Genomic DNA, 21,533 nt, shown 5'->3' on the forward strand with positions numbered 1-21,533 from the left:
CGACCGCTGCCGCTCCGAACTGACAGTTCCGCGACCGGCCGCGGGGCACGCTGGGAAATGGAGTCCCGCCGGCCCGGCCACCAGCTGTCGGGCACCTGGCGCAACGGGGCCTTTTGTCGCCGTTCTCCTCACGCTGAGCGGGAGGAGGCGGCCGTGCGGCCGCCGAGGCCGGGTGGGCAGCATCCTCTCACCGCCCTCCGGCTTCCCAGCAGCCTTGGCGGTGAGGGCTGAGCTGTCAACCGCTTTTCGCGGCCGCCGAGGCTTAACAAGAGCAAGCAGCGCGCTTGCAGCCCGGAAGGCCGACTCTATCCGTGGGTGCATCGGTAGAGGGGTGCCCAGCAGAGGGAGGGAGGACATTGTCCCCTCTGTTCTGCACACGTGAAGTTTTGCGTCCAGACCTGGGGCCCCCAACACAGGAAAAGCGTGGAAATGTTGAAATGGGCTCAGAGGAGAGCCACGAAGGGCTCAGCTCACAGGGCTGGAGCATCTCTCCTACAACGACTGGCTGACGGAGCTGGGCTTGTTCAGCGTGGAGGAGAGAAGGGTGCGAGGAAGACACAGTTGCAGGCTTCCAGTACTTAAAAGGGAGTATATGAACAGGGGGGAGACTGACTTTTTACATGATTTCATAGTGATAGGACAAGAAGAAACAGGACAAGAGGGAATAGGCAGCTTGAGCTAGTGGTGGCAACCCTACCACCCATGACTGGGAGGTCAGAACTATACGGTTTGAGATCCCTTTCAACTCAAGTCTTTCTATGATACTGTGGTATCACCAGCAGGAGTCAAAAACCTGTAGCACTTAATGAAAGTAATTATTGTGTCACTGAAAAGTAACTAAAACTCTTCAAAACAGGAGACTGGTTGAACTAGAAAAGGTTTATTAATATAATTATGTTAACATGTAAAAAAAAAATTAAAAATGTGCATTAAATTATGCTTATAGGCAGTAGCAGCATTTAACAGCAAGTTTATTTTTTAAAGGCACTCCTGGTCTTGCTAGAGAAGAATAAGGCATGTACAAATTTTTGTTTATTTACTTTGCAGCTGGCCTACCTCCACACATCACACTTTCCTTTTTATTATGCAAATATCCTGATTATTCTATGTCATTAGCAGCAGTGACAGTTGTTCCTTGTCCAGAATTTCTAAGTTCTACTTTGCATGTAAACATTAAAAATAATTAACAGTTCATGAAAAAACAACTGTACTCAGTGCTCTATTGCATTACATATCCACGTTACCATTTAATAATAGGTTCAGGATATTTAGGACTTCATTGATATAGTATAGTTCAAATTAAGATAAAAGCCACACATTTTTTCTCTACATACACAATCAAATGAAGGAATTAAATTTCTTTCTGTTAGATAAAATAGCAACAGTAAGAGATTGGTTTCACAGGAACCTGTTCACAGGAACATGGTTCATTCCTTTACATGGTATACGTTCAAGGATTAAAACAGAGAGCATAACGTTAGTGCAATAGCTTCAGTTCTCTGTCCCATAAATTACTTGGGACTTGAGTTATACACCTGAAGAACTGCCAAATGACTACTTATTTTTTTATAAAAATAATCACCTCAACTGAACTATTTAAAGAGCTTTTTCATATCACAAAATAGTTCAATCAGATAAAAATAAGGATATGAAATATATGAATATATGAAAAATATTTATTTGAATTTAGGCTCTGCATCAAAGATATCCTGAAAGAAAAGGATGAGAATGCACTTGAGGAAATGAGATAACTGAAAAAGGAAAATCATTGCCAGTTTCGAAGGAATGTTCTATCTGACATTGACCTTAGGTAGCAAAGGAAACTATGACCAACACGTACTGTGTAGGCCTTTCACAGATGTTGTATATGCTAATAAAAAATAGCTTCTGCTGGCTTTTGCAATAATGATAAAGTGATAAAGTAAAACAAGATGCTTCTGTTTTCACAGGATATTCTCTTTTCTTTCTCCTAAACATACATTAATACGACATCCCAGTGTCCTACAAATTTTAAAATAACAGAAGTTAGCATTTCTACTACCTGAGAAGTACATTGTTATGGTGAACTTTTATATGGAATGCTAGATGTTTAATACTTATGTGAACACTCCCTGTCCTGTTATAAAACTGATAAAAACCGTGTATACAAACTCCAGCAGTTGCTGTATTAACAGAAATTTTAACAACAAGAAAAACATACAAAAAACAAAAACAGTGAAAAATAAATTATCATTTTAGATTATTAAATCTTAGGGAATGTAGGATAATACTGCTGTGTAATACATGCAGCAGTTAAACATGAATCATGTCCCTTTAACATAAGTACAGACAGATTTTTTTCATTATATAAACACAGAAGAGGACTCAGCAGAAATTAAAACAAATTTTTCCAGTGTCCAACACTACATAGGCTGGCAAGTTGTCAATCACTTTTCTGAAAATAAGAATCTCCTAGGTATCTCCGAGGCTAAGGTCCAAAGCACCCTTAGACCACACAGCAGTTATTTCTAAGTTTCTAATCTACAAAGAATCTAGATCTTGTAGGGTGAAGAACTATTCACCTTGCAAGACAGATACTGCAGCCAGCAAAGAGCAGTTGACCTCTGTAGCAGTCTACAACAGGAATTAAAAGTGCTCACCTTACTTAGTTGCTTATAGCTTATCCACAGATATTATCTCTTTGAAGAACAAAGATCAAAATTTGATTTTTTTTTTTAACTCTCTTACCAGTTCCTCCTGATTCACACTTTCCTTTGAAGAATACGTATATGGGACTTTCCTCATCTTCCCCGCGAACTACTAGATTCCTGTGTCAATTAGCACAAAAAGGGAAGCTGCATAAGCAGCACAAAGATAACAAATGTTTCAGTACTGATGACTAATTCATAATTTGACTGTGTAATCTTAGCAGCACAAACTAACAAAACAGCCATTTCCCTGAGAATCAATTTGAAACGCAGGCTCCTACTTGTAAATTGGGCCTGTATTCATACTTCTGCTTCCAGTCTACCCCATCTATACTCTGTTCTACTTTAATTACTTGGCTTTGTATCTTATCATCTTAACAAGCCAAGATAGAAGAACTAAGCATAAGGTTCTGGACTGCATTAATATAGATGAGTTGTCTTATAAGACTTAACAGGAGTAATATCAATATCTGATATACAATGTACAACTACTGGCATGCAACTTTACCAGTTACAAACACATAGAAATCCTCAGACATATCCTCAGACACGTAGTCTCCTCAGACATACATACTGATATACTCCAGTTAGTATAAAAGTGCAGTCATTGTAATTCTGCTCTGAAAAGCCATTCTGCTTTCATTTACTATGATTTCAAGTTTACAAGAAAGATTTCATATCAAATTTATTTCCACTTCCAGTCTTCAGGAATTGATAGAATACTCTCATAAGTTTATTCATGGGCAACCAGAGAAATGCTCTGGAGATAATCTGCAGATGCCATTATGAAGTCAGTCCATTCCTTGGCCAGCTCTTCAAAGGAGTCTCCTTCCCCCCCATATTCCTGTGGGAGAATGCTGACTGGAAAGTGTTCAGTCAGACTCTGAATGTAGTTACTTCCATGCATATGCACCTAAAACAAAATATGAAAAAGCATTTACTTCAGTATGAATGTTAGACTCATGAGTAAAAACAGATAGCAAATAAATGCAATACAAGCACTTAAGATTGGTTCCACTAAACAAGTGTTCACAATGAGCTCCTTCAGTGAGGAAGAAAGTACAATTTAAGTCCAAAACTCACTACTAGCCCATGTAGCTAAAATGATCTGTACCAGGAGGACTGGGGCTTGGTCTTGTTCTGAGGTGTGTCCTGTAGTTGCTTATCAGTCATTCCAGGGGAAAAAAAAGTGCTCAGCACCTGGCCACTTCTATCTAGTCCTGCTACACACATTTGAAGACAACATTATGTTCAAGGTATGTAGATACAAACAGGTGCCAAGGAAGATATTCAGAAGAAACCATACCTCTGACTTACATTACAGTCCACGTAATTCAGTTCTAATTAAATCAGATCCTGCACTGCTCTCCTCCAGTTTAACCTTTGAATAGTGTAGTTCTGGTTGCTATTTTCCTGCTTTATTAGAGCTAACTTGAAGCCTTCTTCACTACTTTTGGTCAAAAACCTTTCGTAGGTTTCTTATTAACAACTGACAAGAACTTTCTGATTATTAACACCATTTGTTGACAATTTCTCACTGTCATCTGTAGACAGCGTGTCTACAGATCTGGGACCTATTTCTTGCTAATTCTGCAGAAGATACGCTGTGTGATCTTAAGCAAGTTATTTAAACCCCGTTACTGTATTTTTTTAGTCGTTAGAGTAGTGACAGAATCACAGAATGGCCAGGGTTGGAAAGGACCTTAAGAATTATGAATCTCCAACCCCCTGCCACATGCAGGGCCACCAACTTCCCCATTTAATACCAGACCAGGCTACCCAGGGCCCCATCCAATCTGGCCTTGAACACCTCCAGGGACGGGGCATCCACAACCTCTCTGGGCAGCCTGTTCCAGCACCTCACCACTCTCTCTGTAGAGAACTTCCCCCTGACATCCAACCTAAATCTTCCCTCGTCTTAAAACCATTTCCCCTTGTCCTGCAGTTATCAACACTTTCAAAGAGTTGATTCTCCTTCTGTTTGTTGGCCCCCTTTAGGTGCTGAAAGGCTGCAATGAGGTCACCCCCCACAGCCTTCTTTTCTCCAGGCTGAACAAACCCAGCTCCCTCAGCCTGTTTTCGTAGGGGAGGTGCTCCAGTCCCCCGACCATCTTCGTGGCTCTCCTCTGTACTCTCTCCAACAGCCCCCTGTCTTTCCTTTCTGGGTCTTGTCCAGACCTGAACACAGTACTCCAGATCCAGACAATCACCTCTCTGTCCCTGCTGGCCACCCCTCTTCTGATAGAGATGTTGTTAGATGTGCTATAAGTAGGACTACATGGAGTGGGAGGAAGGGCAAGTTGGATGTTAGGAAAAGATTCTTCACCAGCATGTGGTCAGGCCCTGGAACAGTCTCCTCAGCACAGTGGTATTGGCACCAAATTGATGGAGTTCAAGGAGCATTTGAACAAAGGTCTCGGACATAGGTTTTAATTTTGTGTGGTCCATTGTGGATCAAGGAATTGGACTCAATGATCTTTGTGGGTCCCTCCTGTGATTTTGTGACTAGTCTTCAAGAGTGTGGTATGTAAGCGAGGTTTAGAGGTGGAGTCTCCAGAGTAGTAGATTTTTATTTTTCTTTTTTATACTCTTTGTGAGAATCAGCTCTCTAGGGCTGAGGCTCTACTGCCAAGGCATTTTACAATCTCTTTGAAATTTTTGGGTCTCTACTGATTCCTAACTCTAAAATTCTTGTTTGAATACATATGCGTTCTAAGAGTTTTCAACGTTTAAGAAAATCACATGTTGAATCTTTCCACTTCAAATTTCTTTTTCCATGTGTACTTAATGTTCCGCATCCAGCTGACATTGATTTCTAGCACTTTGGAAACAGCATGGGAAGAAGACAAAAATAAATAAATAAAGGAATATTTTATCTGCAATCAGTATATTCTAGAAAAGCCCAAGAAGATTATTGTGCAAAAGTTAGTGGTGATTTTAAGAAAAAGATTCACTGAACCCAAATGAGACCTCATGCAATGAGGTTACGTTTTTGCTTCATCCTAGACAGTGCTCTCCTGTCATCTGTCTAGATAGTGGGTGACCCTCCCTGCCCGGATAGATATCCCCTCTCAGCTTAGAGTTCAGGCTGGTACAACCTAATTTTTCCCACCAGGAAAATGGCACTACTGCATGGTACCTGTAGACAGGTAAGGCATGATCAGAGTCTGCGGCTCACAATCACCTCCCTGTCCCTGCTGGCAATCCCTCTTCTGATGGAGTCCAGGATACCATTTGCTTTCTGAGCTGCAAGAGGACATTGCTGGCTCATGTTTAGCTTTTCATTCACCAGGACTCCCAGGTCCTTCTCTGCAGAGCTGAGTGACAACAGCAACTGTTATGTATATTATGCAGATGTTTTACAGATAGATTACAGGGCCACTATAGTACTAAAACGATTTACTAAAATGATTTGTCCTCTTCAAAGTTCAGATCCTAAGGGAACTGTTGTAGATTGTTGCGTAGAGGTTTTATGGTAGAAATAAATGTTTGTGTGCACTCACCCGTTGCTTTATTTTTTCAGTGAGAAAAGGCTTAATTAGAGCGAAGACTGGATGGAACAATAAAGGCTCATTAATCAAGTGGATACCTCGAACTTTTAGTGGAAAGGAATCCTGTCAAGATACATGAAAAACAGCATGAGAAAAAGAAATTATTGAAAAGATTCTATCATGAAAGACAAGTCTGAAACTATCTAGTCTTCCTCCAGGTATTCCTTCTGACCTTGCTAATTCTTGCACTATGGAGTACTCTTAGTTTACACTGATTAAGAAATTACATTTTGTTCTTCTCACTAGGAGAGAAAAAAAAAATAACAAGGAAAGGCTGACTATAAAAGCAACGACAACAAACTGCACACAAATAATATACACAAAGCTTTCTCTCAGCTTTTCTTCTGAGGCACAGTAGCAAAGATCCTGCTGCCTATCTAGCCACATGTTTTCACTGGCAACTCCCACAGCCCAGAGAAATATATATAGATATAAATACAGCAAAATCAGTGGTTATATTTATAAGTTAAATATAGAGAGGAGTCTTGAAATTAGTGAATTTGCCCAAGCCTGAAATTCAGCTTTACAGCAAGATTACTGTGATAATCGTAGAATGGTTTGGGTTGGAAGGGACCCTTAAGATCATCTAGTTCCAATCCCCCTGCTATAGGCAGGGACAAACCCTATAATAAAAGTTATATCTCCTATACGCCTTCATAATTTGAAATACTACTAGTTGGGTTCAAGTTTCATATAGAAGTTCCACAACTTTTCAATCTGAAAGGAAGTAACAACAGTGTTCAAAGACAGTATTATGCAACGGGGGAAGAATAACTCCTTAAAATCCCACCTACTATGCTGCAACTGGTGCTTATAAAAATGGCCATATCATACACGCCTCTATGGGTAAGAAAAAAACCCACACACATTTCTTAAGTGCAAATCCTATTAGATTTTAAAGTATGATAAAGACCTTAAATCTATCAGATTTTAGGTTTACTGCATGTTATTATCATTTGTTTACAGCCTACTATTTTCTTCTTCACAAAAGAATTTAGTTTTGCCTCAAGGTAACTGATATTCAAGATGATGTCGCCTACTGATGTTACTATACTTTCTATTCTGTATTACATTTATTTCTTTTCTATTAATGTGTTTCTCCACACAAGACAGTAATTTGCAAGAAAGACACATTTCAAGAGAAAAACTTAGGGTAAAAGCCAAGGTTCCTAAATTTTTACTTATAAGCATATTGATTCAACACTAAAAACAACCTCTAGATGAAACATACAAATCCACCTAGAATGATGAAAAAGATCCAAAAAAGAAAGAAAAAAAAGAAAAATCAATTGAGTTTACTCCTGTTCTAAGAAGGCAACACTGGAAATGCAATCCTTTTTCTGCCTTTTTTCAATTGCTATAAGAAACATTTAGAAACTTGAAAAACATACAATAAAGCTGTAGTAAGATAGAGCCATTCTATTCAAAGAATATCCTCATTTAAGGTAATGGATTGAAACCCACAGGTTTAATTGCAATTCCTATTCTATTTCCTTTCTGCTCTCAATTTCAAAGTTATAAAATTACTAACGACTTGTTTACTACCTCAGAAATCAGCAGAAACACTCTCTCAACTGTTGTTCTCATGGAATTGGCCCAGGATCATATAAACATCAATATTTTTCTTATTCTAGATGAAAAAAAAAATTGTAATACTCCCTGCTTTCCTTGAAGTTCTACAGCAGAGATCAAGAAGGAAGAGCCGATGAAATTCTGATGCTATTAGCTCACTGACTAAGCTCTGAATTGCCCTCAGATACAAACCTTGCCAAACCAGATTGAGAGATTATCTCCCTGGCCCGTTTCTACATCATAGGTTAACAGTCTTATCATTACTGATTTTCAGCTTAACTTCTGAAGGAAAATAGGATTATATGACGACAGTGTAGCTTGCCTGCCAATTCTCTGTCTCTTTCCTCTCTTTTTATTCAAATCCATTGGCAAAATTCAACTGAATTTGACAGAAAGGAAAAAGTCTTAGAGACAGTAAGGTTCCTAAAATTTTGTGAAAATGAGGTGAGGTAACAACGAGTTGCACAAAATAACTCATCGGGAAACACAAGCAAAACAAATGCCACATGCAGTTGGGAACAGATGGATGGTCTTCTAGTATCATCCATACTTGCCAACAAGTACTACTCACTTGGTCTGAACTGCACTTACTGCATTCTATTTTTCATCTTCTCTAAGTCTCAAGGAAAAAAAAAGCTTTGAACAGATCCTTATAAAAGTAGATTTTATCTGCTCAAGAAATTCTTGTACTGTAACAGGTCAGTGGAATTTTAATAAGACATCTGAGGTTAAAGAGCACTTACTGCCATACAAGAACATACTTTAAGTCAAAATAAGCAAAGCATATGCCCGAGTTATCTGACTTTTCATGGATATAAAAATTTGTTCTTTCAAACTGCATGACCTCTGAAAAGGTCTGCAGAAGGAAAAACTTCAGATGGAAGAAAAATAGGGAGTTATAGCAGTGAAGCAGTATAAAGCAGTATGTTGTACTTACTGTGAGCACAGCAGCAATTTTCTTGGCCACTGCTGGACTGATTTGAAATGCATGAGCAAATCGCCACCCTTGAAGATCAAAGATAGCCTTGACTCCATTCCTCTGAGTCTCAATCTCCTTTACAATGAGTTCAGACGTGATCAGACTCACACGAAACACATCGTATGCCGTAAATAACGTGGGATCCCATTGTCCTGAGGAATTAGTATATTGCACTGCATAACCACAAGCATACAGCATACACCTGTACTTTCACTTCCTACTGCTTCTCAGGGAGAAGTAAGCATTCAGTATCGAAGATTCTGAAATAAACAGATTTGCCATTGCAGAAATTCTCTTCTGTGCTTGTTCTGTCACTCATCTTTCACGCTAATTTTGTAAATGGTATGAGTGGAGTACATTGCACCTACAACTGTAGCCTCCAGTACAAGGTTTTGCCACAGACAGCTTAAGACAATAACAGTCCCATTAGCAGAAATCAAAGGAAAGCATGGTATAGCTCAAAGAGGCTAATCACTGGCCATGGGCTTCAGGAACTCCAAAAGGAAATCACAGATCATCAATTCACATAATTTTACTTCAGTACAGCAATACTGCCAAGCCTCAGTGAATTCCATTTGGTTTTTTGAGACCTGAGCAAAGAATTGCATGGGATGAGCCTTTACACTGGGCTCAATCTTTGGAGAGCACAGCTTTGCAAAGAAAAGCATTTCACTCTACTAGACCAGCCAATATTAAAACAATTATTTGAAAGCTGGTAAAAATCATTTCTCTGTCCAAAACCACAAAGAAATATGGCAACATGTGATTTATTATTGTTATTAAGACTTTAGGGAATGCATCAAAGCAAACTGAAGATCTTCAGGGCATAATTTATACAGGGTTCATCAGCTATATCTAAAATGGTGAAGATTCAGAGAACTCATCTGCATCTAAGCTAAATGTTGGTACATTAGGTGTACATCTTTTTTCCATTCTTTCTTTCCCCTCTGTACTGCATCTCCACTCAGAACACAGATTTTATAATTCTCCTGGAAACAAAAGTACTTTTTGGAAACATGAGACCAAATAATTACATATTCTTATAAGTTTTTAGGATTTTAACCTTAGTAGTTTTTTGATGCAAACAAGAATTCTACTTAACAGAGAAGCTTCAGAAAAGGATGCATAACTTTAGCCATATTAGAATCAAATGATATAATTATTACTGCTCAGTAAACACATCTTTATGTTTACCTAAAAGTCTTTCTAACAAGGGAGAATAATTACTACCTTTCTAGTTAAGAGATTCTCATGTTACCTTCCATTTTATCAACTCCTGGTGTTACACCCATTAGATACTTCTGTTTTGCTGCTGAAATTGTGATAATTTACATGCAAACAAAAAAACAGACACAAAAGAATTAGTACAAGAGCCAGGTATGAAATGGGTCCAAGAAATATTGTCACTCACCAATTCTGTATATTAGAACTTTGCTTCCAGATGGGTCTCTTGATCTTAAGACTCCATGATAGCCAGCATGCAATAGACCAAGGACAGAAGATGGCTGCAAATCTGCACTTATTTCTGGGCATTCAATTCTCCACTTCTGGTAATTCTTCAGTAACTGGAAAAAAGTAAATGTGTAAGATAACCATCAGGTATTACATTAAAAAAGCACAGATAAAACCATATTTTCAATATGTGGTCACAGCCAGAGGTTTAATTCATTAAATTAGCTGTCATTTCATTGTGTATTCAAAGCAAATTGCTGAGAGAAGCAGAAGGCTGTTATACTTGATCAAATTACTGAGTTGTTATGTATTTAGTATCGTCAATTCATTAATGGAATACAGTTATTACTTTGTGTTAGAAAAGAAAATCGGGCTATGCAGAAATCACCAGTAGTTTCAACTTTAAAAGCATTAAAAAATAATAATAGAAAAGAGTTCTCAGGTGACATTTAGGATTATTCAGTTTGATAACTCATCTGATTCATACAAGCTTTGTTGTCTTTGGAAAAGATGTGCTTACTTCATACATACATTTATTAATAATTTCATTTTACCATTTGACATACACAAGGTCACCAGCATATATGAAGCACATTTTCAAAATCCCTCCTGCTCCTTAGATAAAGCAGAATACAAGTGTAATGGATCCTTCATTCCCTTTATCTATCAGACAACTTTCCTCGCTCAGAATGGAAATAATGTATACCTGTCTTACTAAAAGAGAGATCCTGTCCATTGTCAGAAACATAACTGCCCTTGTTCCTAAGGCTGGAAGGAAGCAACATATGCTAGCACTAGTGAAGGATGGGGAGGATTGTATGTTGAAATGGAATGGTCTAATTCTTAAGGAACAGTCAATTAAGGAGTGTCTTTCTGAGGAAACATTTGCTAGCAGAATTACAGATAATACTGTGAGAAGTTATTTTAAGTAGAGATGGATAACTAAAAATTAAATTGGTGACACGGTAGTTCCAAACTCTTATTACAGTTTTCCTTTTAAAATAAAGAAGTGGTGGTGGAGAAAAAGAGCAGCAACTGTCTGCAGCTGAAGTTATTTATGGCATTCTGAATAGGTAGGTAGGAAGCTTTGCAAGATTGTCTTCTGTTCACCAGCTGTGATCTGCCTCTGCTCAATCACTTGTGCTAAGTTGTCCAGCACTGAGTTTGGAGAACAGTGTTATAGCTATGGCTATCTAAATGTAAAATTTTGTATTAAAATGTCCCAAACTACAGTTTGAACTCCTATCATTTTCAAAGGAGCTAAGTGAATCAGAATTTTTCAGTACTTGTACACAAGAAAAGAAAATCAAAGACAGGTTTAAAATCTTAAAAGTAGAATAGGCTACTCTTTCAAATTGTTACATTCAACAACAAAAGTAATCTGATCCTCAGTATAGTTTCACAAATTAAATATGCTCACAGAAATGAAAACATCAACCAGCTCTCCTTTATTTCTGTTAATTCATATTTGCTTATTTCTAAATTATACCATATTCCGCAACAGAAGCACTAGAATTAAAAGAACTGTCAGCTCCTATTAATAAAACATAACCTTTAATAAAACCCCAAGCTTCTTATATCTATGCAAGGATCATTTTCTTCATCATCTTCATATAAAGAATGGCAGAAAGGAACCTCAGTGGATACTGAATTCATCCCTTGGAATATCACAGTATCAGCTAGGTTGGTAATGCAAAACCTGAGAATCACCATTGCATACCTCATAGCTTGTTTATGTTACCCAGTTAACATCAGTAGTAATTTCTCTTTCCTTTGTTTTGAAGTTTCTTATATTGTTTCATACAAACATACAATTTTTCCTCAGCTTAAGCCTATTCTTAGACAAAACTGCCAAGTTATTGTTTGTTAAAATAATTTACGTACAAATAGATGATGCTCTGATCCGCAATTAACTGTATCATTTCTGGAAATATTGCCTGTAAGTATGTACTTGTGGGTACAAAACTGGGACAGTCCATCTGCCACACCAGAATCCCATCTGACTTGGAAATAAGCCAACTGATAAAAGCCTTGCTTTAGACCATACACGGTAAACAGAAACACTTAACTGCTAACGTATTGTACTAAAAATCTTTTGACTTCATATAATTGGGCTAGCGTAAACAAGCAGAGCAGGAAGTGAAGGAAACCAAGTTAATCTGTGGAAAAGAAATTCACTGATTGCAAAGATAGGCCAGAAGAGGTACTACAATTATCTCACTCTGTTGGAATTTGACTCCTTACAAAGGGCACTGTGGAACAATTCCAAACATTGTGCCAACCAGACAGCACTGTTTACATACTGTGTTATTTTTCTTCATCTTTCCAACACAGACACTTAAACAGCAGCAAAAAACACACAAACAACCACAGAAGTACTATCCAAACATCTTCTGCTTCATAGTTTGTCCCTTCTAACATCAGGTGTATTCCATCATAATGAACCTACTTAACAATCACATAAATATTTTAAGCAGTTCTTTGAAGAGCTGCCTGCCAAAAATCAAGATGAGAATAAACATAGGGTCATCTAATACCCTGAATAATCCCAGCTTTCAGTTAGTTTCTTCTTTTCATAAACATTAACACTTCCCTAGACAGAAACATCAAAACCTCAATTTCTGGACCTGAGAAGAAAAGGAATACTGTTCACAAACTGCAACACACTAAGGATACTTACAGAAACATAGTTTATCTACTGATTGTCCATGATTGAATAAACACATAGTTAGAACACTTATGACTCCCTCTATGGCATGATACTTTTTACATAGACACAGCTAAGTTCCAAACATTCTTCCCTTTTCCAGAAAGCCACAAAGTGCTCAAGTGAATAGTTCTGATCTTAAAAACTATCCAATCTAATTACCTGAAATGATGATTTAGTTCTGAACTAAAGGTCAGCATTAGATAACTTTCCACAGTATTCACAGCTAATTTGGAGACATTTTCTGTGAACAATCACTTTCTCAGCTGCTGGACATTCTCAAGTCACACAGAGCCACTTACATGTGTAATTCTTAAACATAACTAAATACAAAAATTAGCAGGGAATTTTACAGTTTTACTTGATTTTGAAAATTCCTAAATTAACATTGCATAAAGACAGAAATTAATATGGAATATTTAAAAGATAGGAAAATGTTATTATTCTTTTTTTGTAAAGATAGCAAAGAAAAGTATAAGTTTTATTCATAATAATCAGCCTGAGTGCAGAAGATAAATAAACCTAATATAATCAGGAGAAACAAAAGCATTCATTACAATCAAAATGACTCATGTATTTACAAGAAAAAACGTCTCTGTATAATTATCTGTATATATAAACTGAATAACTTACTTAAAAATCTATTGAGCATCTGAAAACAGACACAAGATAATTTGATAATGGGCAAAGCTGGATGAAAAACCCCACTGTCTGGAGTTAACCATCAAGAGATTTTTCCTGAGGTCTTTTGGGGATAGTTCCAGATTTCTTAACATCAGAGATAGCAATGTTACTGATTAATCCACATTTTGTGTGACACAAAACAAAGGAAAGAGAACTTAGTACTTGTAATTAAAAGAACTAGAAAATAATGTATGTTATAGAAATTAATGTATGTGACCAATTATTTTTCCTGATTGATATATATCCATATTAACAAAGGTGCAAGATTAAATTTTAACTGTGCCAGTAGCTGTATCAGCACACACTATGTTCAGAGAAAAATGTTTTTTTTAATTTCAATCTTTGATGGAGAAACCAACAGTTCAAAATTTAGGATAGAAACATGTAAGTGCATATACACACATGCACACACCTTTGATGCTGGTGTTTCAGTGTTGCACTTTTACTGAATTTAAAAATGTTCATTCTTCTCCCTATAGTATAATTCAAGTCAAGTCAAGACAGTATTCCAGGCTCACTGAGAATCAGCTTCATCCAAGAGTTGCAAGATGTAACACAAGGCAATAATAAAATGAACTAAGTGAAAATATGTATGGAGGAGAGGGGCTGCTACCTTTCCAGATTTCACATATCACTACTGAACCCAAGTGTCAGCACTTTTGATCACAGCAAGAAAGTCAAACACACCCATGTAGCTGGCACATTAAAAAAGACTAAAATCATTGCTTTATCTCAATTAATGGTGACCCATGGCCCTGCTTCGCAGTTTAAACCTTTTGCAGCATTAAAATCTGATCCCTGCTTTTATCTCTCATGGGGATTACAAAGGCACAAGTGAAAGAGACTAAAACAATACACTACCACTCCTCCTCAGTGTTATTTTTTAGGGGATGTAAGCCCTGCCCACAGTTTCACTGGATAGGAAAAGCGTCTTACTGGCATAATCAAGGCTTCATGTGTTATGTCATAGTTGTTGTTAGCCCATGTCAAAGGACCTTCTGCACACTCCTGGAGACAAATCTCTGTCAAGATTTCACAAAGAATTTAAGGATTACAGACATTATCACTGGTAACATTCACACATTTTAAATCCTATAGCAGAAAATATTTGCTTAATTTCATCTCTTCTTCTGGGAGTCTGTACTTAAGTAATTAGGGATCATGCATTCCTCTCCAGCCACTTTCAAAGGTAAGGAATTTAGCCAAATCTTTCCTCTGATTCAAAAATGCAGGAAAATAATTTTCTTCTATTTCAAGAACAGTCTGCTGCTGAGCTTACTTAGATACACCATTGACTTCAAAACATACACACTTCCAGTTGAGTTCTTCAGCTCCAACTAGCTATTTCAGCGGTGGATTTTTTTCTAGGATGATATATAGAAATAGTTTAGTACTTTCAAGCAAGTTTGGAACTGCTAGAAGAAAAACGTAAAAGATTTCTGTTCCACTAAATGATTCTGAAATGGAATCACCCTCTAACTGATTATTTTCTGGAAGATTTCCAAACGTTGATAAACCAACTCCTGAGAGACCATAATCAGATATATGAGTTACATATTAACCTGACACGCATCACAAAACAGTTTGGTCTGTAACCAAACTCATAATTCATATTTAAGGCTAAGTATAAGCCCACAGTAAGAAGAATGGTGGAAAGAAACTTCCATTCTTTTGGTCACAGGCACTGATGAGTCACAGACTCTGATCATGCTTTACCTGTCTACAGGTACCATGCAGCAGTGCCATTTTCTTGGTGGGAAAAATTAGGTTGTACCAGCCTGAACTCTAAGCTGAGAGGGGATATCTATCCGGGCAGGGAGGGTCACCCACCATCTAGACAGATGACAGGAGAGCACTGTCTAGGATGAAGCAAAAACGTAACCTCATTGCACGAGGTCTCATTTGGGTTCGATGAATCTTCTTCTTAAAATCATCACTGACTTTTGCATAATAAGCCTTTTAGGCTTTTCTAGAATATAGTGATTGCAGATAATCACATTCCTTTATTTATTTATTTATTTATGTCTTCTTCCCATGCTGTTTCCTACCTACAGCACATCTAACAACATCTCTATCAGAAGAAGGGTGGCCAGCAGGGACAGAGAGGTGATTGTCCCTCTCTACTCTGCTCTTGTGAGGCCCTATCTGGAGTACTGTGTCCAGGTCAGGAGCCCCCACTACAAGAAAGACAGGGAGCTGTTGGAGAGGGTCCAAAGGAGAGCCACAAAGATGACTGGGGGACTGGAGCACCTCCCCTATGAAGACAGGCTGTTCAGCCTGGAGAAGAGGCGGGTGCAAGGTGACCTGATTGCAGCCTTTCAGTACCTAAAGGGAGATACAAACAGGAGGGGAATCAACTCTTTGAAAGGGTTGGTAACAGCAGGACAAGGGGAAATGGTTTTAAGTTGAGAGAGGGAAGATTTAGGTTGGATGTCAGGGGGAAGTTCTTTACAGAGAGAGTGGTGAGGTGCTGGAACAGGCTGCCCAGAGAGGTTGTGGATGCCCCGTCCCTGGAGGTGTTCAAGGCCAGATTGGATGGGGCCCTGGGTAGCCTGGTCTGGTATTAAAAGGGGAGGCTGGTGGCCCTGCATGAGGCAGGTGATTGGAGATTCCTGATCCTTGAGGTCCCTTCCAACCCTGGCCATTCTGTGATTCTGTAACTATTCTCAAGAAAGTGCAGAAAACTATGGGCCAAACTCTTGAGTGCCACTGCCATGCCTACTTCCAGCACTTCCAATTTCCATTCTATAACACAAGCTGGAGAGTGTATCATCTTCATGAGACTGCAATACAGGAGGGAAAAAAAAAAAAAAAAAAAGAGGGAGGGTTTTGCTAGGGAAAAAAAAAGAAAAGAAAGGTACAGTCCTACAATTGTTACTACACATTTGATATAAGCCGTGTTATGAAATTAGAGCAACAATAAGATGCATGAATAGCCAAAGGAATCTGTCTTGACTTGCTCACTCTTCTGTTGTGATTTAAAGCTGTCACACAAACCTCATGAAAAGAACAAAAGATATAATTAAAGCTAATTACTGTTAAGAGCATCATTCAATTTCTAGTGTTCTTTTTTACCACTTTGATCACGCACTACATTTACGTGCAACAGTCTTCAGTTATACTGACACACAATTCTGAACTCGGAAGGTCGAGAGCATACAGAAGCAAAAAATAAAAGGTAAGCTGTGTTGGGCAATGTTATGTCAACAGCATCAAGTTCCATTAAAACACAGATTCCAGTTGGCACAAGCTTTTGCTCTAGAAAGAATTGGAATTACTTTTTGTTGAGATGAATTAGTGTTTATCAACCTTTCTGTAAAAAAGAAATGATAACAATCTGTGCTTTTGACTGCTGAAAACAGGCATGCAATGTCTTTATGGCAACAAGCCATACAACAGATAGGAATGGAATGAAACTCGCCAAAGCCTGTTAAATTACCAAACTCTAAGAGAAAGAGAAATTTCACAGACAGAAACCTGTAGCAAAACTAAGAGACATACGAGTTACTAATAGCCCGAGCAGGAAAAGCAAGGTAAGGATGCCCTTGGAAGGATGCTGTTAGCTGAGCTGTGACCTTACTGCAGGTACCAGAACCTTTGCCAGTGGGATCGCATCAAGCTAGCGGCCACGCTGTCTTCCCGACCTTGCTCTGTAGATGTGCAGATGAGCAGAGCGCTATAACCCAAATGTCCTTCTTGACCCATCTGGCAGGATGCTTCACTCACTTAAATGCCTGCTGCGGGCTCCCAACACCCCCAGGAGCAGCACTGCCCCTCCGCATCTCCATTTCCGAGCCTACCCAGGGGCCAGGCAGCTGAAACAAGCACCCCGGTGTCCCGAGGGCTCCCGCTTCCCCTTACCCTCCAGGCCAGATCCAGGTTGAAGTCTCGGGCTCGCAGGAACCTCACCAGGAAGGCGTCGCTGAGCGGCTGCGGCCAGCGCTGCCCGGGCTCTGCCTCCGCCCGCCGTCGCAGCTCGGCCACGGCCCCGCGAACCCGCGCCGAATGGTCGGGAAGCTCGTTCAGCCGCTGCGCCATGCCTGTCCCCGGCCCCATCAGGAGATACCAAACGAAAACCCGGCCGAGCCCGGCTGCCTCCGCCCCCGGCGGGGCTTAACCCCTCCGCACCCTGCTGGGCGGGGGCGGGAGGAAAGCGGTCGGTCCCGACTGGTCCGGTTGGCCTCGTCACCAATTAGGTTATTTATTTATTTTTATTTAACTTTGATGAACTTCACTGGCGTTTAGATTTTTAGGCTTTAACTCCTCTCATACATTGTTTTGTATTTCTTTTATTTTATTGCTTATAGTCCCATAAGAGGATCTCTGCCCATTCCTGTCTCCTAGGGGTAGAGGGGTGACACGCGATACCACCTTCCGGGGGTGTCTCCGGGTGCCGAGTGCCTGCACCACCCGCCTGATGCTGCTTCCGGGGGAAAAGTAAAATCTTGGAGCACCCAATCATAGAATCATCAAGGTTGGAAAAGACCACTAAGATCATCTAGTCAACCTTTGATCCATCATCACCATCTCCATGTCCCTCAGTGCCACATTTACACATTTCTTGAGCACCTCCAGGGATGGTGATTCCACCAGCTCTTTGGCACTCTGTTCCAATGCTTCACCACTCTTTCTGAGAAGAAATTTTTTCCTAACGTCCATCCTGAACATCCTCTGGTGCAATTTGAGGCCATTCCCTCTAATTTTACCTGGGAGACTGCCTTTCAGGCAGTTGTAGAGAGTGATAAGATCTCCCCTGATCCTCCTCAAGGCTCAACAGCCCCAGCTCCCTCAGCTGCTCCACATAAGACTTGTGCTCCAGAACCTTCAGAGATTTGTTGCCCTTCTCCATACGTGCTCCAGAGTCTCAACGTCTTCTCTGTAGCCCAAAACCGAATGCAGTGCTCGAGGTGCAGCCCAGTGATGAAAATATATACTCAGTCTGCATGAGGAAGTTAACTCAACTTTGCTGCCCAGCAGTGAGCTCCAGTTAATGAAGGTGAAGAGTTCACTGCTCCTAATGGTATTTTTATTATAGGCATTTCCTTTGATTAAGCTTCCTTTGAGATCTCTTGCCCTACTTAGGTTAAAAGCCTCACTCATTTAACATACCATTCATGAGGCCTATTAAAAAGCTTACAAAACTTTGTTCTGGATTATCTTCCTCTTCTCTGACTGTGTGCAGATACACTTCATATTTGCTTACTTTTTGATCATACCTGTTTGGACTGTACCGTAATGCTGAAATGTCTGCAAGCATCCCCCTCAGTTTTCTGAATGCATCCAAAGCTACCTAACAAAATTCAGGTGGATAAAAAGGACCATGAATGGTTTTTCCAAAAAGAGGGTACAGCAAGAACTCAAGGGGACTGAACAGGAAATGAGCTTCCAGGGAAAAAGTGTTGCAGCAAATGGTATAAGCTCAGAAATGGAACTGAATGCTGAGTGGAGATGAGCAGGAGAATGGCAGGGAAGAGAAAGGCTCCAGGAAGTATGGAGCCTCCCAAGATCAAGGGGGAAAAGCAAGTTTGGAATATAAGAAGAAACAAAGAATGAGAAGAGGTCATACATTCTTTTTAAATTTCTTTTCCTAATTTTGAAGAGCTTATTTTTGTTATCAGTGTTCAGATGTGGCACTGAGGGGTGTGTTTTAGTAGGTTTGCTGATGATGGGTTGGCAGGTGGACTAGATGATTGGTCTTTTCCAACCTTAGTGATTCTGTGATTCTTACAACTTAGAGTTTGGCCCACAGAAAATGAAAGGTGAGAAAATATAGATACCTCTTACTACATCCATCAGCTGAGCAACTCATAACTTTTAACTAGCTTTTTTACAAAGTTCAGATTGCAGTGTTGGGTCTGTGTTTGACCAATAGTTGTTTTATCAGTGGTTTCAGGGATTTCCAATAAGACTGAGTTGCAAAAATATCTGCACATTTAATGTTTCTATTAAATTCCATGAGTGAATGTGAGTCTGTAGCACTAGTTACAGCTCCTGCCTCTGACAGAGAAGATGTATCATCACATGTCGAATACCTGACCCTTCACCTGAGTAATTAAGACCTGTTGCAAGAGGTTTGTAGGTTGTTTTTGTTTTGTTTAATTACATCTGAAAAAGAGCTCAAAGGCTTGAAAGCTCTTAGTAAATTAAATGTGCCTGTTTGTAAACATTACCTTGTTTGTGTCCTTGGACTCTGATGATTACAAAGACTTGAAACTATCAGTATCTCTTAGAGGCTGTAATTTGATATATCCCAGCAACAAGCAGGCTTTCCAAAGATATCTGGAATTTGTACTCCTTCTGAAGAAAACTTAAATTTGCGCAAAGCCTGAATTGTAACTTTAACGGGTCTTCTGTGGCAAATGCTCAAGTGTTGTGTAGCCAACTATCTTAGTAAAACACACAATAATGTAGATAGATATTTTACATATCTATATAGAAGACGTCAGAAATACCATCTGTCTGGAGCTTCAAGAATTCACCTCTATCTGCTTACCCTGATTTTTCTTTAGCTGTCCTCCCATGTGAAGACTTGCAGCACATCCCACAATTTCCCATCCAGTTGTACCAAACATCTCACGAGCTTACTCAGAAAATGAGTAGTGCAGCTTTGGGTCTGCTGCCACCATGAGCACAGAAATAAAGACTCGGGGCATACCTGTAGTGCTGTAGGCAGACTTTAGGTTGTTCCAGAGATTTTATTGACATGATCTATGACTCAAAAATTGCTTTTCTTGTCTTTACTATTTCTTTTAGAAATCTATTTTTTATTTTATTTTTTTTTTAAATGGGACAGGCTTCCAGTGACATCCACTGTCAGATCAGTAGGACCACCAGGACACCATGACAGTTTGTCATGAGTCTGTTCACAGACGATACTTTGGAATACTACTTTTTCAGTAAGGATGGAAGAAAGAAATCTTTCAAGCTAAGCAAAACAGAATTGATGAATCATTATCTGAAGGCTGACAGTTTTGTACAGAAAAAAAAAGAAAACAAAAAACAAGGAGAATGGATGTCATCCTTTTCTGAATTGACACAATAGGAATGCTGCAGCAAGGGGCAGTACTGCAGAGGGTGTTAGCGTCTCAGCGCAACTTAAATCCAAGGTTTATCAGCTCTGGGTGCTGCAGTAATTCTTCTCTGATTTTTGCCTGAATTTCTCCATCATTCATCTTTGTTGTTGTTTGCATACTCACTGTCAGCATTGCTCAAAACTTCCTATTGTCATAGGCCTTAAATCTGTAATATACTCTATATAGCAGGGTTGATAGGGGTCAAAGAAAAAAAAAAAAGAGAGAGAGAAAAATGTATATTATAAGCACAAACCAATCAAGTTTCATAATTCTGCTGTGTAAGACACTGTAATCCTTGGTGTGTGAAAGAGATGATGAAAAACATTGACAATGAGGAACTGGCAAGGTAACTCAAGGGCTAAGCATTGATGGGGTGACACTTTGATCCTGCTGCTTTGCTCTAGCAAGAGTATGAATCACCTGCACTGAACCAAGGTGCAGAAGTAATGGGTTATATACTGCCAGATTTATTGGCATCCCCTCAGAGTCTACATGTGTCGAGCAAGCAAGAAGGGCTACGGCTAGCTATGCCACGTGGTTGGGAGACTGTGTATCCCATTATATGTACTTAAAGAAATGAAAGAAAAAGCTATGTAGGTTCCCTTCACTCTGCTGTCATTTCCCTTCTTCCACAGAAATCTGTGCCTGTAATTGTTGGAAAAGATTTGCTTATCAGCTGCATATTCAATTAAAGAATTCAGGCTTTAATTTCACTTTTCACCGTTTTCTACCTATCCTTTATGTTTCGTTGAAGTTTTCCTAACTAATTTCAGTGTATTTTCACTGCAGAACTTCTGTAAACTGCTGGTGAGTAAGAGCCAAAAAACA

At 39.3% G+C, this 21,533-nt stretch overlaps 2 protein-coding genes across 2 annotated transcripts in view; both read right to left on the reverse strand.

Moving 5' to 3' along the window:
- The window catches only part of GGH (gamma-glutamyl hydrolase), a 13,767-nt gene extending 13,446 nt beyond the window's left edge, over positions 1 to 321 (reverse strand). Inside the window, exon 1 of the mRNA XM_010708987.1 lies at positions 5 to 321. Within this exon, the coding sequence (XP_010707289.1) occupies positions 5 to 321 (317 nt within the window). The remainder of the gene's footprint in view (positions 1 to 4) is intronic.
- Positions 322 to 859: 538 nt separating this feature from the next.
- Positions 860 to 17,726, reverse strand: TTPA (alpha tocopherol transfer protein). The gene is made up of 5 exons (XM_010708978.3): positions 17,494 to 17,726; positions 10,201 to 10,354; positions 8,748 to 8,941; positions 6,191 to 6,301; positions 860 to 3,600 (listed from the first exon to the last, which is right to left on the reverse strand). Exons 1-5 carry the CDS (start codon positions 17,686 to 17,688, stop codon positions 3,421 to 3,423), a joined length of 834 nt encoding a protein of 277 aa, XP_010707280.1. The 5' UTR covers positions 17,689 to 17,726; the 3' UTR covers positions 860 to 3,420.
- Between the last annotated feature and the right edge of the window lie 3,807 nt (positions 17,727 to 21,533).

Source organism: Meleagris gallopavo, chromosome 3 (assembly GCF_000146605.3).
Source record: "Meleagris gallopavo isolate NT-WF06-2002-E0010 breed Aviagen turkey brand Nicholas breeding stock chromosome 3, Turkey_5.1, whole genome shotgun sequence".
Classification (NCBI taxonomy): Eukaryota; Metazoa; Chordata; class Aves; order Galliformes; family Phasianidae; genus Meleagris; species Meleagris gallopavo.

Bases quoted from the DNA above. Each gene is read 5' to 3' on its own strand.
- TTPA (XM_010708978.3), bottom strand. From the start codon at position 17,688: ATGGGGCCGGGGACAGGCATGGCGCAGCGGCTGAACGAGCTTCCCGAC. The intron at 8,942-10,200 runs GTGAGTGACAAT...CTAATTCCTCAG, and splicing joins AGTTCTAATATACAGAATTG to GACAATGGGATCCCACGTTA. The intron at 6,302-8,747 runs GTAAGTACAACA...GTATCTTGACAG, and splicing joins AAATTGCTGCTGTGCTCACA to GATTCCTTTCCACTAAAAGT.